The 16,634-nt window shown below is 35.2% G+C and overlaps 2 protein-coding genes and 1 pseudogene across 2 annotated transcripts; 2 read left to right on the top strand and 1 right to left on the bottom strand.

The window, feature by feature from the left end:
- Positions 1-4,597: 4,597 nt before the first annotated feature.
- On the bottom strand, positions 4,598-5,188 carry LOC149004861 (auxin-repressed 12.5 kDa protein-like). Its single transcript, XM_089169358.1, has 3 exons — positions 5,104-5,188; positions 4,729-4,939; positions 4,598-4,634 (listed from the first exon to the last, which is right to left on the bottom strand). Exons 1-3 carry the CDS (start codon positions 5,186-5,188, stop codon positions 4,598-4,600), a joined length of 333 nt encoding a protein of 110 aa, XP_089025484.1.
- Positions 5,189-11,364: 6,176 nt separating this feature from the next.
- On the top strand, positions 11,365-11,847 carry LOC149004860 (dormancy-associated protein homolog 1-like). The gene is made up of 3 exons (XM_089169142.1): positions 11,365-11,464; positions 11,543-11,729; positions 11,811-11,847. The coding sequence occupies exons 1-3, from the start codon at positions 11,365-11,367 to the stop codon at positions 11,845-11,847; spliced, it is 324 nt and encodes a 107-aa protein (XP_089025268.1).
- A 179-nt stretch (positions 11,848-12,026) lies between these two features.
- On the top strand, positions 12,027-15,855 carry LOC149004859 (amidase 1-like; annotated as a pseudogene).
- The last annotated feature ends 779 nt before the right edge of the window (positions 15,856-16,634 follow it).

Here is a 16,634-nt window from a genome sequence, read left to right as displayed (position 1 = left end):
GAGATTAAGAGCATAATTTATGGATTATAAGATAAAGACAGTTTGTCTTCATAATGCTGGTGAATTTACATCTCAGGCTTAATGATTATTGTATAACAACTGAGATCACAGTTGAATAGCCTGTTGTTTATATTTATATCCAAAATAGTTTAGCAAAATCATTTATTAAATGTCTCCAATTAATAGCTAAACCATTGGTTATGAGATCAAAGCATCATTTGTACGCATCAGGCCAAAAAGTTGTCATAAATTCTCCCTATTACAATTGGCTTATGGTCAAAAGCCAAATATTTCTCATCTTAAAATTTTTGGATGTGCGGCTTACGTTCCAATTGCTCCACCACAGCGCACAAAGATGAGTCTCAAAATATAGTTGGGAATATATGTTGGATAAAAATCTCCTTATATAATTCAATATATTGCTAAGGATATGAGATTTATTTAATGCAATACTTGCTGAGTATTATTTTGATGAATTAGTTTTTCCAACATGAGGAGGAGAGAATAAACATTAGATCCTCGCACTGAGCACTGTGAACTTAAAGTTCAAAGGATAATACAATAAATATTATAAATCAACTGCCAGATTTGCTGACCTACTAAGAGTTACTAAATCTCATATTCCAGCTGTAAATGCTCCAATTAGAATTGATGTCCCAACAGGACAATCTATTAGTGCAGATGAAATTAAATCACGTTTAAAACGTGGAAGATCAATCGGTTCCAAGGATAAAATCCTAGAAAAAGAAAGGAGCAAATGATCAAGATGGTCATAAAATGGAGACAATTGATTATGGAAATCCTGAAGACATAACTTTCTATGAAACCCCAGAAGAGTTTCAGGTACCTGAAAATAATGAAGAGATCTCGATTAATTATGTCATTGCAGGAAAAAGATGGAATCGAAAAGATAAAGTTGTCGACAACATTTTTGCATATTATGTTATTGTTGAAATAATACAATAAGACGAGGATCTTGAACATAAATTTGTTGATGAATATAGATCAATAAATGATTGGCCAAAATGTAGAGATGCAATTCAAGCAGAATTGAATTCACTTGAAAAATAAAGTTTTTGGACCTATAGTCCAACATCTGAAGGTATAAAGCCAGTGGGGTACAATTGAATTTTCTGCGAAAAATGAGATGAGAAAATGAATGAAATCGTGATATATAAAGCATGAATTATGGCACAAGAATTTTTGTAGATGCCTGGCATTGATTATATGGAAAAATGTTCTCTTGTGTTGGATGCAATCACCTTCAGATATCTTATTAATCTGGTAGTATATGAAGATTTTGACATGCGTCTAATGGATATCATTACAGCCTATGGCTCACTCGAGTGTGAAATATATATGAAAATCCCTGAAGGATTCAAAATGCCTGAAGCACATAAAAATTCCTAGGAAGTTTGTTCAATAAGGCTTCAGAGATGATTATGATATATATGATAAAATCTCCTTAGTGAATATTTACTAAATGAAAAGTATAAAAATGATCCAATTTATTACTGTGCTTTTATTAAGGATGTGGATCTAATTTTAGTAAGTGTATATGATGATAATTTAAATATCATCAAAACTCCTGAAGAGTTTTCAAAAGCCAGTAGATTATTTGAAAAAAGTTGAAATAAAAATCTTGAAAAGACAATGTTTTGTCTTGACTTGTAAATTGAGCATTTGACGAATGAAATATTCGTTCATCAATCAACTTATATAGAGAATATTTTTAAGAGATTTTATCTAGATAAAATATATCCATTGAGTACCCCAATGGTTGTGGGATCGCTCAATATAAAGAAATATTCATTTCGACCCCAAGAAAATAGTGAAAAATTTCTTGGTCATAAAGTACCATACTTAGTACAATTTGGGCATTAATGTATTTTACTAATAGTATAAGACCAGACATAGCATTTTCTATAAGTGTATTAGCAAGATTTATCTCTTCTCTAATATGAAGACACTGAAATGTTATAAATCATATATTTCAGTATATTCGAGAAATTATTGACATGATATTATTTTATGAATGTGGACATCAACTTACTTGTTATGCAGCTATAAGATTTTTATTTGATCTATATACAACTAGATCTCAAACAGGCTATTTATTCACAAGTAAATGTTAGCTATTTTATATTTGGTTTAGACCAATGATACAATACATTCTGGAAGCATGAGTCTTCTACTAGAAAAAAGGGGTTTGAACAATATTATATGAAGATTATGCTGCATGCATAGCTCAATTGAAGCGATGATACATCAAAGGGGATGGAACGATACATATTTCACTGAAATTCTTCTTCATGCATGGTCTTCAATGAAATGGTGAAATCGATGTTCAACAAACTCGTTCAAGTGATAATTTGACAGATTTATCTACTGAGAAGTTGCATACTTCAAATCTTGAGAAGCTAGTATATGATATTGGAATGTACGTACTTAAAGATACTCAATGATGTTATCATCAGGGGGAGTAAAATACGTGCTGCACTCTTTTTCCCTTAACCAAGGTTTTGTCCCACTGGGTTTTCCTGGTAAGGTTTTAATGAGGCAGCTACCAATACGTATTATTTAGATATGTATACTCTTTTTCCTTCACTAAGATTTTTTCCCACAGGGTTTTTTCTTAGTAAGGTTTTAACGAGGTACATTATCTATTGATGGACATCCAAGGGGGGAGTGTTTTAAATAATATTGATTATGGATATCCATCACCCCCCCAATAGACAATACTTCCAATTGAAGATCTTAACCACCTTAGCATACAATCTTGGTGATTCACATTCCCATCTTAATTGAAGATTACAGTGATCTTAACACACAATGTTGGCAGTCAATATTTCCATTCTATGCACCTTCTATCTTGGGCGGCAATCTATCTTTCCATATCAAGAATATCTTATTGTGTGCAAGAATCATATATTGTATTTCCATATCAGAGTAGATGCTCCTTCTACTATAAATATGTAATGCACTCAATTGAATGAATGAGTTCTGATTGAACACATCTTGTCTTTCTTCTTTGTATCTAATATATTTTCTCTTTATTTTATAACAAATTATACTTTATTAAATGAATATTAGAAAAATCTTGGTGAATGTGAAAGAGAGAGAGAGAGAGAGGAATAATTTGACAAAGAGAGAATGAATACTGATACTGTGGAAAAAATTTTAAAAAATTCCAATGTCTGCTAACTACTCCAATATTTTGTGAGACGTGTGAGAAAAAAAGAGAGAAGAAATACGAATAAAAGATGAGATTCATTAGAGAATAAATAGGAATGAAAATATGAGAGAGAATATAGGGAGAAATTCATGGATCGTGAGTTAGTTTTTAATTAGAATTTAACCCTTTATTCCTTAAAACTAAGGATTTAATGATTTGATTATGATTAAGAATGACATTTGTACCCATCATCTATCTTAGATTTTTATTTATAATTTTTGGAGGGGGGCCAAATAGTGGTATTTCACTCGTAAAGTGAGAAAAATTAAGAAAATAGGTAGGTGTTTTTAAATTTTCAAAAATCCTGAGGGCATGGCCCCCTCCGGTCCCTATGTGGCTCCGCCACTGCTGCTTAGAGCAGCTGACAGCCCAGCTGGTTGGTTCATATTTGATTTAAATCTGGACAGATTTATTAATACACTTGCAAATGATCAACCTTAAGCAAAATCCTAGGACCGGCATACCTAATCAAATCTTGACCAATATAGGGCTTTGAAGTAAAAAACTCCCTTTATTAAATTTAGATTTATTTATTTATTGTTTTAAGAAAAATTAAGAACAAGATTTCAAGTCTCTACTGGTATGTATTTTATTTAGTAAATATAAGTATTTCACATTGACTTCCTGTTTTCAGTACTACACGTGACTTGATTTATTGCTTGTTCTTTTACTTATCTAAATCAAGTATTTTTTAAAAGAATTTCATATCTCTTGCTGATTGAGTATTACAATATTAATATTTGTCATATACTCAGAGAATCGTCCCATCTAATGTAAAACAAGACTGAAGCAAATTATATATTTTGATCTTTATATGATAATTTATTTTGTCTGATGGGTATCATAATTGGATGAAAACTTAAGAGTATGATTGAATTTAAATTAAATATGCTAACCAATCAAGCAACCATATAGAAACCAAATACAGGAAGTGTATTATAACAAGATGTATATCTAATTGACTAGGGTTAGATATGGTTCTCAATTTCAGAACCTCTTCATGCCTTTGTGTGGATCTAGAGATCTTAGTTTCATTACTTACAACAGAATCTGGACCAAATACTTGGTAGATGAATTTAAACTCATTAATAATCTTTTTTTTTTTTTTGGTAATACAATATTCATTAATTATCAAGAACTCAATAAACAAAGAATACACATATGGCAATCTTCTGTGGCATAAATTTCGCACAATGATTTTTCAAACCCCCATTACCCTGTGAAACTCCACATAAACAATTTGTATAGCAACACAAAACAAGGGGTTCCAACGACTATGAACCACAAAGAAATTCTTATGTACACCACCATCGATAGTTATCCTCACGAGCACTCAAAAGTCTAACAGGTCCTGATCGATCATCAACGATGCTTGCTTCGGGTGTCATCACTATAAAGCCTGTGACAAAAATAACTCATCGATGCATCAAACATATAGAGAGATATATCGGCAAATAGCTAGAGCTTGTTTGTTAAGTTATTTCAATAAGTACCAGTCATAAACAGTAGGGGTGTTGGGTTGGGGTTTGTCGAAGAAAGCAGCCCCGATGCCTTTGGTGGCAAGGTTACTCCCAGGGTTGAACACACTCCTCCACACATTCTCTTTTTTAGCAGACAATGGTGTTGTTGGCGTTGCCGGTGTTTTAGGGCTCCCTGGCGCCGACAACGATGATCTGCTTCCCTCTCCCCCTAATTCCTCATTTACTGCACAAATGTTTAATTAAATCCCAATAAGAGTTAATAACTAAAACAATATTGAATATTTGAAGGCATACAAATTCTAAAGCTCATGGAATGCATCAGATCATGCTTTTTGTTCCATCTCATGCTAAATTGATCTAACATGCATAATGCTCACACTAGAGTACCTGTTTTAAGGTTCAAGTGCTTGGGCTTGGTATCAGGATGAGGTCCAGCCAAAACCTCGTCCCAGAAACTCTCTAGCATAACCATATTTTCTCAGAAACTCTCTCTCTCTCCTCTCTTTGATGTTTTATTCTGTGTAGGAGTATGGGATGTATAGGAGCTTGGTTAGGCTTCAAGCTCTTTGATCCTCTGCTATAAATAGTGGAGCATAAATGAATTGTTTATTAAATTAAATCTAAGGGATGATTGTGGTGGATAAGATAAGAATTAAATAGGTCTTCCCCTAGTATAACATCTTATCATATTGAACGGTGTGGCAAATGCCTTCTAAGTTCAAAGTCTAACCGATGGAGACAAGAATTGCCTTCTTGATTATTTTGTTTTGTTTTGTTTGTTTTTTGTTATTTTGTTATTATTATTATTATTTTTTACGTGCAATATTATGATTCTAAGACATTTATGATTGGTTAGCACTTTCCTTTTAGAAGTGTAAAATTGTAAATGATTATCAAAACAACATGTATGGTTTGTAGAGATAAAAAGGAACTATATATATTAAATAAAAGTAGATATGGTTTGTTGAGATCTTTATACATGACAATATCCTCTCTTGTGCTCTCTACCAGAAAAAAGGAAAAATCCTATCTTGTGCTCATGGCATGAATAATCAAACTGTTATGGATATTTTATAATAGACCTGTCTAGGTCGACCAAAGAAGAACCGGACTGATCAAACCTTGGCTGGACCACAAATAAAACGAAGGCACTAAGCAAGGTATACAATTTGAATCATATCCAACCTCCTTAAAGATAGGGATAAGGATTCCGATCAAGTTGGGTTACTCTTAGAATCCATATCAGACTCCACAATTACAATCCAAGTAATACTGTCTTGGCGGATAAGATTCCTCTCCTCAGGAAGCTAGCAATAATGACAGAGTTCTATTCGAACTCCATTACTGCATAGTTAAGGTAACCTCTCCTAAGATCTATAAATATCCACATATTCATCATTATAAGGTATGCACTCTTAAGTTATTGAATACATTGAGAGATTGAGCTGGCTTCCTTGGTTTGTTTGAATTAACTTGTTTGTCGGAGACGAAACTCGACCACATCGGTCGAGCACGTTTTTGCAAGTTCGAGCGTTCGACCAGGAGGGACCGAATTCTGCATCAACACAAACAATTAGAGAACTTCAGCAAAATGCTTATTTCTAGACTAGTGTCATGCTTGACATCTTGGCAAATCTATACACTTCTAGAAGAAAATCACAGACATTCACATCTGTGGAGAATCCTTACTCGATCTCCAAGGTCACCTAATCCACCCTCCCTTTAGATTAAGACGTTCAATAAGAACATTTTTTTTTATCCTTTAATCCATTCATTAAAATAAAAAAAAATAATAATAAAAATACATTTTTTTCCCTTAGATTTGTGGGTGAACCTTATTATTTTAATTAATTGATTCTCAAATTTCACTATGTATAGTTGTAGAAGAGCTTGAAGACAGAACAACCTCCCAACCATCCAGCCCTACACAGAAGGAAAGATCAAAGAAAGATATAGTGCATTTGTGAAAAGAGAAAATGGTATTCATAGAGAAGTTATGGGATGAGGTTTTGGCTAGGCCTCGACCTGATCAGGGGTTGAGGAGAGTCAAGACCCAGCCCTTGAACCCTAATAGAGGTATGCATTCTCTCAATAGTCTCACCTAGATCACTTCTCCTTTATTGTTTTTATCGTTGTTATACACATCCATCATATGTATGTAGACGAGGAGCTAGGAGAGGGAAGTAGAAGGGTGCCAGGGAGCCCTACAACACCAGCAACACCGTTGTCAACAAGAAAGGAGAACGTGCGGAGGAGTGTGTTCAACCTTGGCACTAATCTTGCCACCAAAGCAACACCTCTACTCTTTATGACTGGTACTTACTATAGTTACTTAACAAATGTAAATTACAACCATGCTTTATTTTCTGATTGAATGATCAATATGTAAGTTTGATGGATGGGTTGTTGTTGTTGTAGGCTTTATAGTGATGAAACCTGGAGTTAGCACCGTTGATGATGGATCAAGAACCATGAAACTGTCATGTGTTGTTGTACATAAAGTTTCTTAATTTGTGGCCCAAAGTAGTTGGAAGCATTTCTTTTATGTTGATGTGTGATGTTTATATGTATATAAAGCATAGGGTTAGAAGGCGTGCTTTTGAAGAATTAATTTGTGCGGCAGTGGATTATTATGTACTCTTTGTTTATTGTGTATTTGATAAAACCCTAATGACTTGACCATTTGGACTTGACTTGAGATCAACCCTCTACCCACTTTTTTCATAGCCACCCAATCGGTAGCCTACCTGACATTCGAGTTTGTGATCCACAGCCTCAAAGATCAGTTCGAGGAAATCAACCTCCCACATTTATAATAATACAGTCAAGAACATGACTAAATCAATGTTCAAGTATTATAAACGAATAATCAAGTAAATATTCAAGAGAGATTACATTTCAATCAAAGTGCGGAAAATGATACCAAAAGAATAAATCAAGTGTAGAGTGTATTGGAAAAATCATTCTACAAGAGCAGTGGAAAAGTAGATCAAAAGTTAAAGGAAATTACAACCGATTCCAAAAAGGAAAGCAAATAGGTAAACCAAGTCTAAACTAATGTCTCTTTGAATCTTTAAACAGTATGTCTAAAAGTAAAAGCTTCAATGTCCCATCACCGACGCACCAATAATAGAGTTGGACTAATCTTGAAAAGCTCCAGATTACGTACTGGTAATCTTCACAGTCGTAGTCATAACCGCCATTACTTTGGGTACAGTATGAGTCATCCGCTTGGGCTTCGTAGTTTTGGCCCTCATAGTCATCAGTACCTGTAGATAAGTATAACAACATTGTCCCAAACAGGATGAGTTCAAAAGAACTTAGCAAGGCAGTTTATTCTACAATAACACATATGACATGATAACAAAACATACAAGAATGCAATATGATATGAGACAGTCATGCAAGTATGCTTCTAACTCTATAAATGCTAGTCTTTAGTAGTAGACATGCTTTAAGTCATAACACCATACTCCTCTGGCTAGGTCTCAAATCACTCTCCCTCAACCATCTCGGTATCTTGGGTTTTCCGGTGGTACATGGGTCCTATATCCCTCTCAGACATTCCATGGTTGGGGTTTATGTCACCACTCTCTCACATCACCATTGGTCTGAGTATTAGCGCATGTTAGGGTAAATCTTAGACCAATGCAAGTCACCTATTTAGTTATATCAAGTCAGGGTTAGATACTTCCATTCCTTGCCTCTCTCGATCCCTTCTGGTATCCTTTCCACTAAAGCCATTGTATACTATGGCTATGACCAACTCGGACTACGGACTCATTAACCCTATTGGTCATTCACAAATAATAAATGGAAAGCTCTCATTTCCTCTCACGGGTTGGTTATCCGTCTTGAGCGCCCATGAGCCCAAGTCTACTACTGCTACCCTACCAATGAATTGTGGTGGTTCAGATTCCCCAAAGAGGGGGAAGATTCAACTATAGTGCCAAGCATTGTGGTGGTTTGGATTCCCCCTTGTATTTACTATATATGGGTAAGAGGTTTTTTGTTTGGTTGGGTTATGCTTCATCTCAAGTTTATGAATTAGGCATATCTTGCCTCTCATTGGTTGGGTGCTTCATTGGGAGCCGGTCAAGATAGTAGACGGCATTGGATCACTGATGTGCTTGACTTGGCATGTTAGTATAGTTCATATTTATGGAGAAGCGAATAATGTCGCTGATTGGATGTTGAGAGTACCCCTCGTGCTGCAGAATATTTTGACATTCTTTCTGGATTTCCCACCAGAGCTAGAGGAGAACCTCCGAGCAGATTGTGAAGGCTTGGCATGATTAGTCTTTCTCTTCGTTCGGGTCTCGCACTCCATTTATGCACCCTAAACAAGGGGAAAGAAAATTGTTACATTCCAAAATAGGTCTCGAAAATCGAAACTTTTTTCTCTTTTTGGGTAAACTAGAAAATCCAAATGTGTAGTGGGTATCATGGTGGTCAGAATACTTATATCTAATCAAATCAAGCTCTAAATTTTAAAAGTGGTTTTAATCAAGCAATGAAAATAACAATTTTTTGTTCTTCATATGATAAGAATATTAATGAAAAAGGCCGAGGTGGGTCTGGATATAGTTTAAAAACAGTTTGGTTGGGAAACGAGATTGAAGGCTATGTATATTTATCTGCCTCAGGTAAGTATTTTCCCAACTATACGCAATGGGCATTAATACTAAGTGCAGTTGTCAATTGAACTAGATAATTAGCCTTGAATAGTTGAATTAAGACATTTAATCTGGGTACAGAGGTTTTTTCTAAAAGGGCAGTGAATCTCCAAAGACATAATACGCGTGAATGCATATAAGGAATCCAGATAGAATCTTTCATGTGTTGGATTCTATGTAGATGCGTTACATGCATTTTCCTGGTGCATCTGTTGTTGACCATCCTATAGAGAGAAAGTCCATTGGAAGGTCTCAATCTCACAAACTAAACAGTCATGCAGAATGAAGTATATCAAGAAGGGGGTCACCATCTTAAAAATAAAGCACTTATCACGTACGAAGGGTAGGATAAACTCACTAATTCTAAGTTGTCACATCTTCCCTTAATCTTATAAAGATAAATTATTGATTTCTTTATAATTTTATGGAGTAACTTTGTTATTTTAATCATCAAATTTCACTATTTGTAGCAGAAGAGGAGCTTGTGACCCAAGCAAGCTCACCAGGCCACACCTCCTCTCATGAAAAGGAACGTTCAAAGGGGGGAGAGTGTGTGCGATGGTGTGTTAGTTCAATTACACTTATGGGCACCATATAAGACACAAAACAACAAACGCAAACAAGCATTATAGATAGAGAAATTCATGAAGAATTTAATCAGTCAGAACCACTCTATTGGTGTAGATTTGGATGACCTTGCGTCTTCACCTCTAAGATACAATAACTCACTAAGTTTTGAAGTCTTGAACTCCAATGAAATGCTACTCGAACAAAAAATCCGATGATAGTATATAGCACACGAAAATGGAGAGGAAAAATCAAAAGATCAATTTTTTTTTTTATTATTTTTTTCCACTTTCAAAAACGAATTATTTACAACAGAGTACAGAACTCTTGCAGCCACTACAAGAATACACTCCTAAGGTGGATTCGCATGGCACCCATAGACCTACAAGAGTAAATTCATTAAAAATACTTTTTGAAGTGATTTTTTTTTTTTTTTTTAAATAATAGATCAAGGAAAGTTTTTTGAAGTATGGACAAGGCGTTTAGGGCAATAATGTAAAGTCACAAGATATTAGGGTAATTTAGAAATTATGAAATTATATTACTATGAATTAATGAAATTAATAGAGTGTGCTACTGTGTAAATTTAAGTGATATTTTAAGGTCTCTATCAATTTGATGTATTTCTTGAGTGTGTGATTTTTGCTATTCATTTTGAGGTGTATCTGGAATTTTCCTTAATTATTATATTTTTATTTTTTTTTCTTTTGATTACTTAAAAAATAATGATTCCAAGACATTAATGATTGATTAGAACTTTCCATCTGAATACTTAAAATTATAAATGATTATCAAAAGAGATTAAAGTTTCAGATAAAAAGAAATATCTTAATTCAAAATATGAAGATCGAGGAGGGGCATTTCTTCTAATCATAAAGAACTATATTAAACAAAAGTAGATAAAGTTTGCAGAAATCACTCATTATATATTTTAATATCCTTGCCAGTGCTCATGGCATGAACCATGAAAAGAACAGAAAAATCCAGCAAATTAATGCTTATTTATGGCGTAACATAACGGTGTCCAAGAAGAAACTTCTCCAGTTTCCATGCAAAAGTCAGGAGAAATAAGTCATAGTGTCATGCTTGGCATCTTGGCAAAGTTAACATCTATGAAAAATCCTTAATTTCCGAGGTGACCTTATCCACATTTTCTTTAGACTAAGATATTCAATAAGAGTATTTTCGATCTTTTTTACATTTATTTAAATAAAAAAACCCATTATTCCATTAGATTTGTGGGGTTTACATTATTATCGTAATTAATTAACCCCCAGATTTCACTATATATAGCTGAAGAAAAGCTTGAAGCCAAACCAACCTTCCACCTATCCGCTACTTCGTAGAAGGAGAGATCGGTTGAGAGATAAGAGAAAGAAAAAGTGTGTTTTTGGAAAGGAAAAAAATGGTATTGCTAGAGAACTTTTGGGATGAGGTTTTGGCTGGGCCTCATCCTGATCAGCAGCTGAAGAGAGTCACCACCAAGACCTTGAATCTTGAAAGAGGTATGCACTCTCTCAATATAACCTGACCCAGATCACTTTTCAATATTATTGAAATACACATCGATCATATGTATGTAGATGAGGAATTAGGAATGGGAAGCAGAAGGGTGCCAGCGAGCCCTAAAACACCGGCAACACCATTGTCAGCTAGAAAAGAAAACGTGTGGAGGAGCGTGTTCAACCCAGGGAGCAACCTTGCCACTAGAGCCATCGGAGCTGAGCTCTTTGACAAGCCCGAACCCAACACACCTACTGTTTACGACTGGTACTAACTCTAAACTCTAGCTTATTTAACTCATCAAATACTCATTGACGGATGAATGGTTAATTTTTGTTGTTGTTGCAGGCTTTACAGTGATGACACCCGGAGCAAACACCGTTGATGAGATCCTTATCCAAAGTCAGGACTCGTGAAGCTGTGGAACCACCCTCACGAGAACAGTAGCAGTGGTAGTAGTGTGGGGATTATTTTCAATAAGCCAACACAGACGTATAAGTAGTATTGTTGTATTGGTGTGGTATTTTTTGCTCTCACCAGAAGAGAAAAACAAAATGCGGTGTCATGTTCTCAAGTATATATTTAGAGAAACCCGTTTTTTGTTGCTTCTCCTTCTGGAATTCGTTTATGAAGGGATATGGATCTACTGCTTTTGGATATTGTGATTTCTAACGTGAAATTATTAATGAAGAAAATCATCTTGAAAGAAGATAAAATAATATGATCATATCCCATTATTAGGCAAAATCCCGTCCTGATTGGTGCTTGCTTGGATGCTCATATTGACCATCATGCTTATCTAGTGTAACCTCTTAAAAAAAATCTTTCTTTCGAAAAGAAATTAACAAAAACAATTATTTATTCAAGATTTCTCAATGACTTGATCGCTCACGTAAGTACGGTCATAGACTCATAAATCATCATAGTCTTGAACTTTTCATTACTTTAGTTTTGACAATTTTAGCTCCACACGATCATATGACAGGATAAATGTACAACACAGATCAAATCATAATATCTGTGACCATGAATAAATTGGGCAATATATTTCTACCAAAAAAAGAATTTGGCGATATGTATACCTTTGAATTTTTTTTTTGAATAATTAAGTCTTTTAAATATTGGATTCAAGATGGATTTTTAAGATTTGAATCCAAGTTGATAACCAACAAAGGACATCCATCTCTTCTCTGAATTTGTTCAATTTTGCGGGGGGGGGGGGGGGAAAGAGGGGGGGGGGGGGGGGGGGGGGGGGGGGGGGAAAGGGGGGGGGGGGAGAAAAAAAAAAAAAAAAAAAAAAAAAAAAAAAAAAAATTTTTTTAAAAATGGGGGGTGTTGGGGGGGGGGGGGGGGGGCGGGGGGGGGTGGGGGGGGGGGGGGGGGGGGGTGAGGGGGGGGGGGGGGATAAAAATAAAAAAAAAAAAAAAAAAAAAAAAAAAAATTTAAATTAAAATTATACAATTTTCAAAATCTTTTGAAAAACACAAAACCCAAACGGTAAGAAACCAAACCTCATTTCGTGATATCATAGAAGCTCTAACGCATCTTGGAGAAGAAGAAAAAGAAGCAGCAGGTTGAACAAGAATCTTCTTTCTCTTGAAGCATTTTTGTTTGCTACATCTGATATCGATCGAAGTTTGCATCTTGGAGAAGAAGAATAAGCAGCAGCTTGAACAAGAATCCAACTCGTTCCAGCGTTTTTCGGTTTACCCCTGATTTCGTGTTACATCTTCGTATTGAGCTTTCGATCGAGGCTATAACGGAGAAGAAGAAGAAGTAGCCTGAAACAACAACTTGAACAAGAAGCCCTAGTTTGGGTACTCGTTCTAGCGTTTGGAGCTTTCATGGAGAAATTCGTACTAACTCCTCCAACTGCTTCTACTGAACTCCAAGGCCTTACTTTTCAAAGACATGTCTAACTCTTTTCTCTCTTCGTTTACTTCTTTTGACTTCTTTCATTTTTCTTTAACTTGTCTATTTATTTGCAATTTCTGAACTGGTCTTGAAATTTTGGGTTTATGTGAACAGATTTAATGTTGAAGGGTATGTGACTGGATTTGGTCATCCGGATTGGGCCAAGACCCACTCGGCTGCTGTATCAACTGCTCCCGTTGTTCTGACTCTCTGAATGCTTTGGTGCCACATCTGTTGGTAAAACCGTCTTAGATGAATTGGCCTACAAGTATGTTCCATTTATTTATTTTTTATTTGAACAATTTCTGGGATGAAGAGCTGTTCATGTTTTATGTTTAATATTTTGTTGCCTTTTAGTTTTTGATTGCAGTCTCAATGGGGAAAACATACACTACGGAACACCTGTTAATCCTTCTTTCCCAGATCAGATTCCTGCAGGATCTTCAAGTGGGTCTGCTGCAGCGGTGGCAGGGAACCTTGTAGATTTCTCCTTAGGTCCGAAACATTTACTCCCTTGAGATATTATCATCTTGCTTTTTCTTTCCCCCTGATGGAGGTTCTCATACAAACCCTTCTTGTACTGTTGGCGTTTTCCTTCCAGGCACTGACACTGGAGGAAGTGTAAGAGCCCCTGCAGCATACTGTGGATTTTAAGGGATTCGGCCTTCGCATGGTGTTGTTCCCATTAGTGGTGTTGTTCCTAATTCACAAAGTTTTGATACAGTTGGTGAGTTGCTAATAAGGATTTTCAATCTTTTTTTCCTGTTATGTATACTTTTTTTTGTGATATATTTTTCAGAAACGCTTTCACGGTCTATGTCGAAGCATGTTTACTTAAATACTGTTAATAACATTATTATAACTATAAAGTCAGATAATCGATGGGTGCAAGAAGCTCACATTCATATGGTATTCTCTTGTCATTGCCAACGTCCTGTTGTGCTAACCAAAGCAGTCTATGAATTCTGAAACCTTTGTAGTTGTCACGGAATGTAGGCAATTCAAGGCTTTTTAGAGTTTTTTTATATTTTATTTTTACTTTTATTTTTTCCTCCCTCCTATTTTTTATTTTTGGGGGGGTGGGGGGGGGGGTTGAAACCAAGGGGACAAGGCATCATCTAGGCATCACCAAAGTGCCTGGACACCCAGGTGATGTGTTGCAGCTGTCAAACATCAACGGCAGCAAGCTGGATACTTCTAATTTGATCACATAATTTGATAGAAGTTTGTAGAACCATCTATATTTTCCTTTTACTTGAAAGATTTTTTTTCTTCTCAGTATACTAACTCTGAATTTTGTACTTTTCTGGTATTTGCAGTTGATTGATTGTCTGATGGATACTAGTTCCTCAGTTAGATATCAAGTTAGAAAGATTTTTCAGTTAATGAAGTTGCCAGATCTGGAGATGTTTGCATCATTAATTCACGGCCTATTATTCAATTTGGAAAAATACCCACAAGTGTGATGATCTGTTGCTTATTCTGTGCCATTTCTTCTTGTAGCTTGCTACCATCTTGGCTAATGGTTTCACTCTTGGTTCTTTTGCTTGTCTCATTTTCTTTTCATGTCTTCATTGTGGCCATTGCAAAATTTGGTATAGAAAGTCACATCATTAGATACTCTCCTTTATGATTTTGTGTTTTCATTGAAAAGTAAGGGAAAAAATTTGGCATATATTTAATATATAACCATATTTTCAAATTTGTTAGTTTTGAATTGAATTGTAGATCAGCTATGGAAAAAATGGAAAATCAAATATAATGATATGGAAATTTTGAAAAAGCTAAGAATGGCACAACTGAGGTATAAAATATGTGAATCATCCTGAACTTTGAAAAATATGTGGTTTACTATGTACTTTTAGAAAGACTATAGCATAAATTTAGGAATTCTCTACCTATGGTCAGGACAAACTGTTCATTTGCTAGCTTTTTATTTTTCTGATCAATTAAAGTTTTGCCTAATTATAAGTGAACAAGTGTTACTTCTCCTACTAGTTTTGATAATACATGATCTCCTCCCGCCCCTTGATTTTTCTTTTCCAGGATGAAGATGATATCTGGTCTGTTTTATGTAATACCGGTGGAATTCATGGAAATTTTGCTGTCAGCTTTTTGAAGGATGTTTCTCATGAGGTTGTAATCTCCTCTCATCAATCTTAATCTCCTGATCAATTGCAAAATTGAAACAATTTTCTGTCCAGGAGTATGAGATTCCTGTTTGTGTATATCTATTCTTATTAATACAAGGGAGCATATATATATTTTCTTATGGGAGAATATAGACACACTTACAGGAGTGCTGGTGTAGCCACATTCCTGGGTAGGATTCTTTTTGCCTTTGGGTTTATTATTAGGATTAAAACTTCACTTGAGGATCTCGTACAAGCACCAATCAGGAAATGGTATATATTCTGCGAAGGGTATCCTGGCTATCTGTGTGGCCATAGTTCTCAAGGCGCTGGATGTTGAAAAGTGAGGGTCAAAATAGATACATACAAGATCAATGGTTAATACTTATTTGTACTTTTAAGACTCGCTTATCTCTTCATTTTTCTCTCCCCTAAGTTGCTAATGACTAGTGCTCATTTGAAATATTTAGTAACAGATTAAAGAACCACTAGTAGATAGCTATTATATCTCTTCATCGTCTTGTTAATTCTTTTCTTGGGTAATACCTTACTCCACAACAGGCTACTTGTAGATTGGACTCTACTAGATACTCTTAGGGTTACTAATGGGGGGACAGAATAGAGAAGAAAGAAGGATAAAGAAGATAGGGGGAACAAGGGGAAACCTCAACAATCAGATGAAGCAAGGGAAGCTGGAGAAGACCACTCATAAGAAGAAGAGAAGAGGATATCGACTGCTGAACCAGTAGACAGTGTAAATCTGTTTTATGAATTTTAATCATATCTGTGTTTCTCTGTTGGAATAGTTAATTATCTAATCTGCATAGATTTTGTCTAGCAATGTATTTTCTTTATAGGCCTTGGGTTTAGCCTACATTCAAAATAAAATAGCAATTTGCATTTGGTTTGATGGTCAAGACTGATGTATGTTGTATTAGACAATAGAGGGCTTTGTGGTCAAGTCCTTACAACAAATATTAAAGTTTAGAGGATGGTTCCTTGGAAAAAATGGTAATGTCATTTGCAAAATGCATCCCACTTTGTCATTAAGGCTTAATTATGTAACATGGACCCGTTAAGAAAAAGGAAAGAAAAAAGCTATATAGCATGCAGGCTTTAAGTTTGT

Source organism: Hakea prostrata, chromosome 9 (genome assembly GCF_041222555.1).
Source record: "Hakea prostrata isolate BN-2017 chromosome 9, UWA_Hpros_2, whole genome shotgun sequence".
Classification (NCBI taxonomy): Eukaryota; Viridiplantae; Streptophyta; class Magnoliopsida; order Proteales; family Proteaceae; genus Hakea; species Hakea prostrata.
This window is presented reverse-complemented; position numbering and strand designations above follow the sequence as displayed.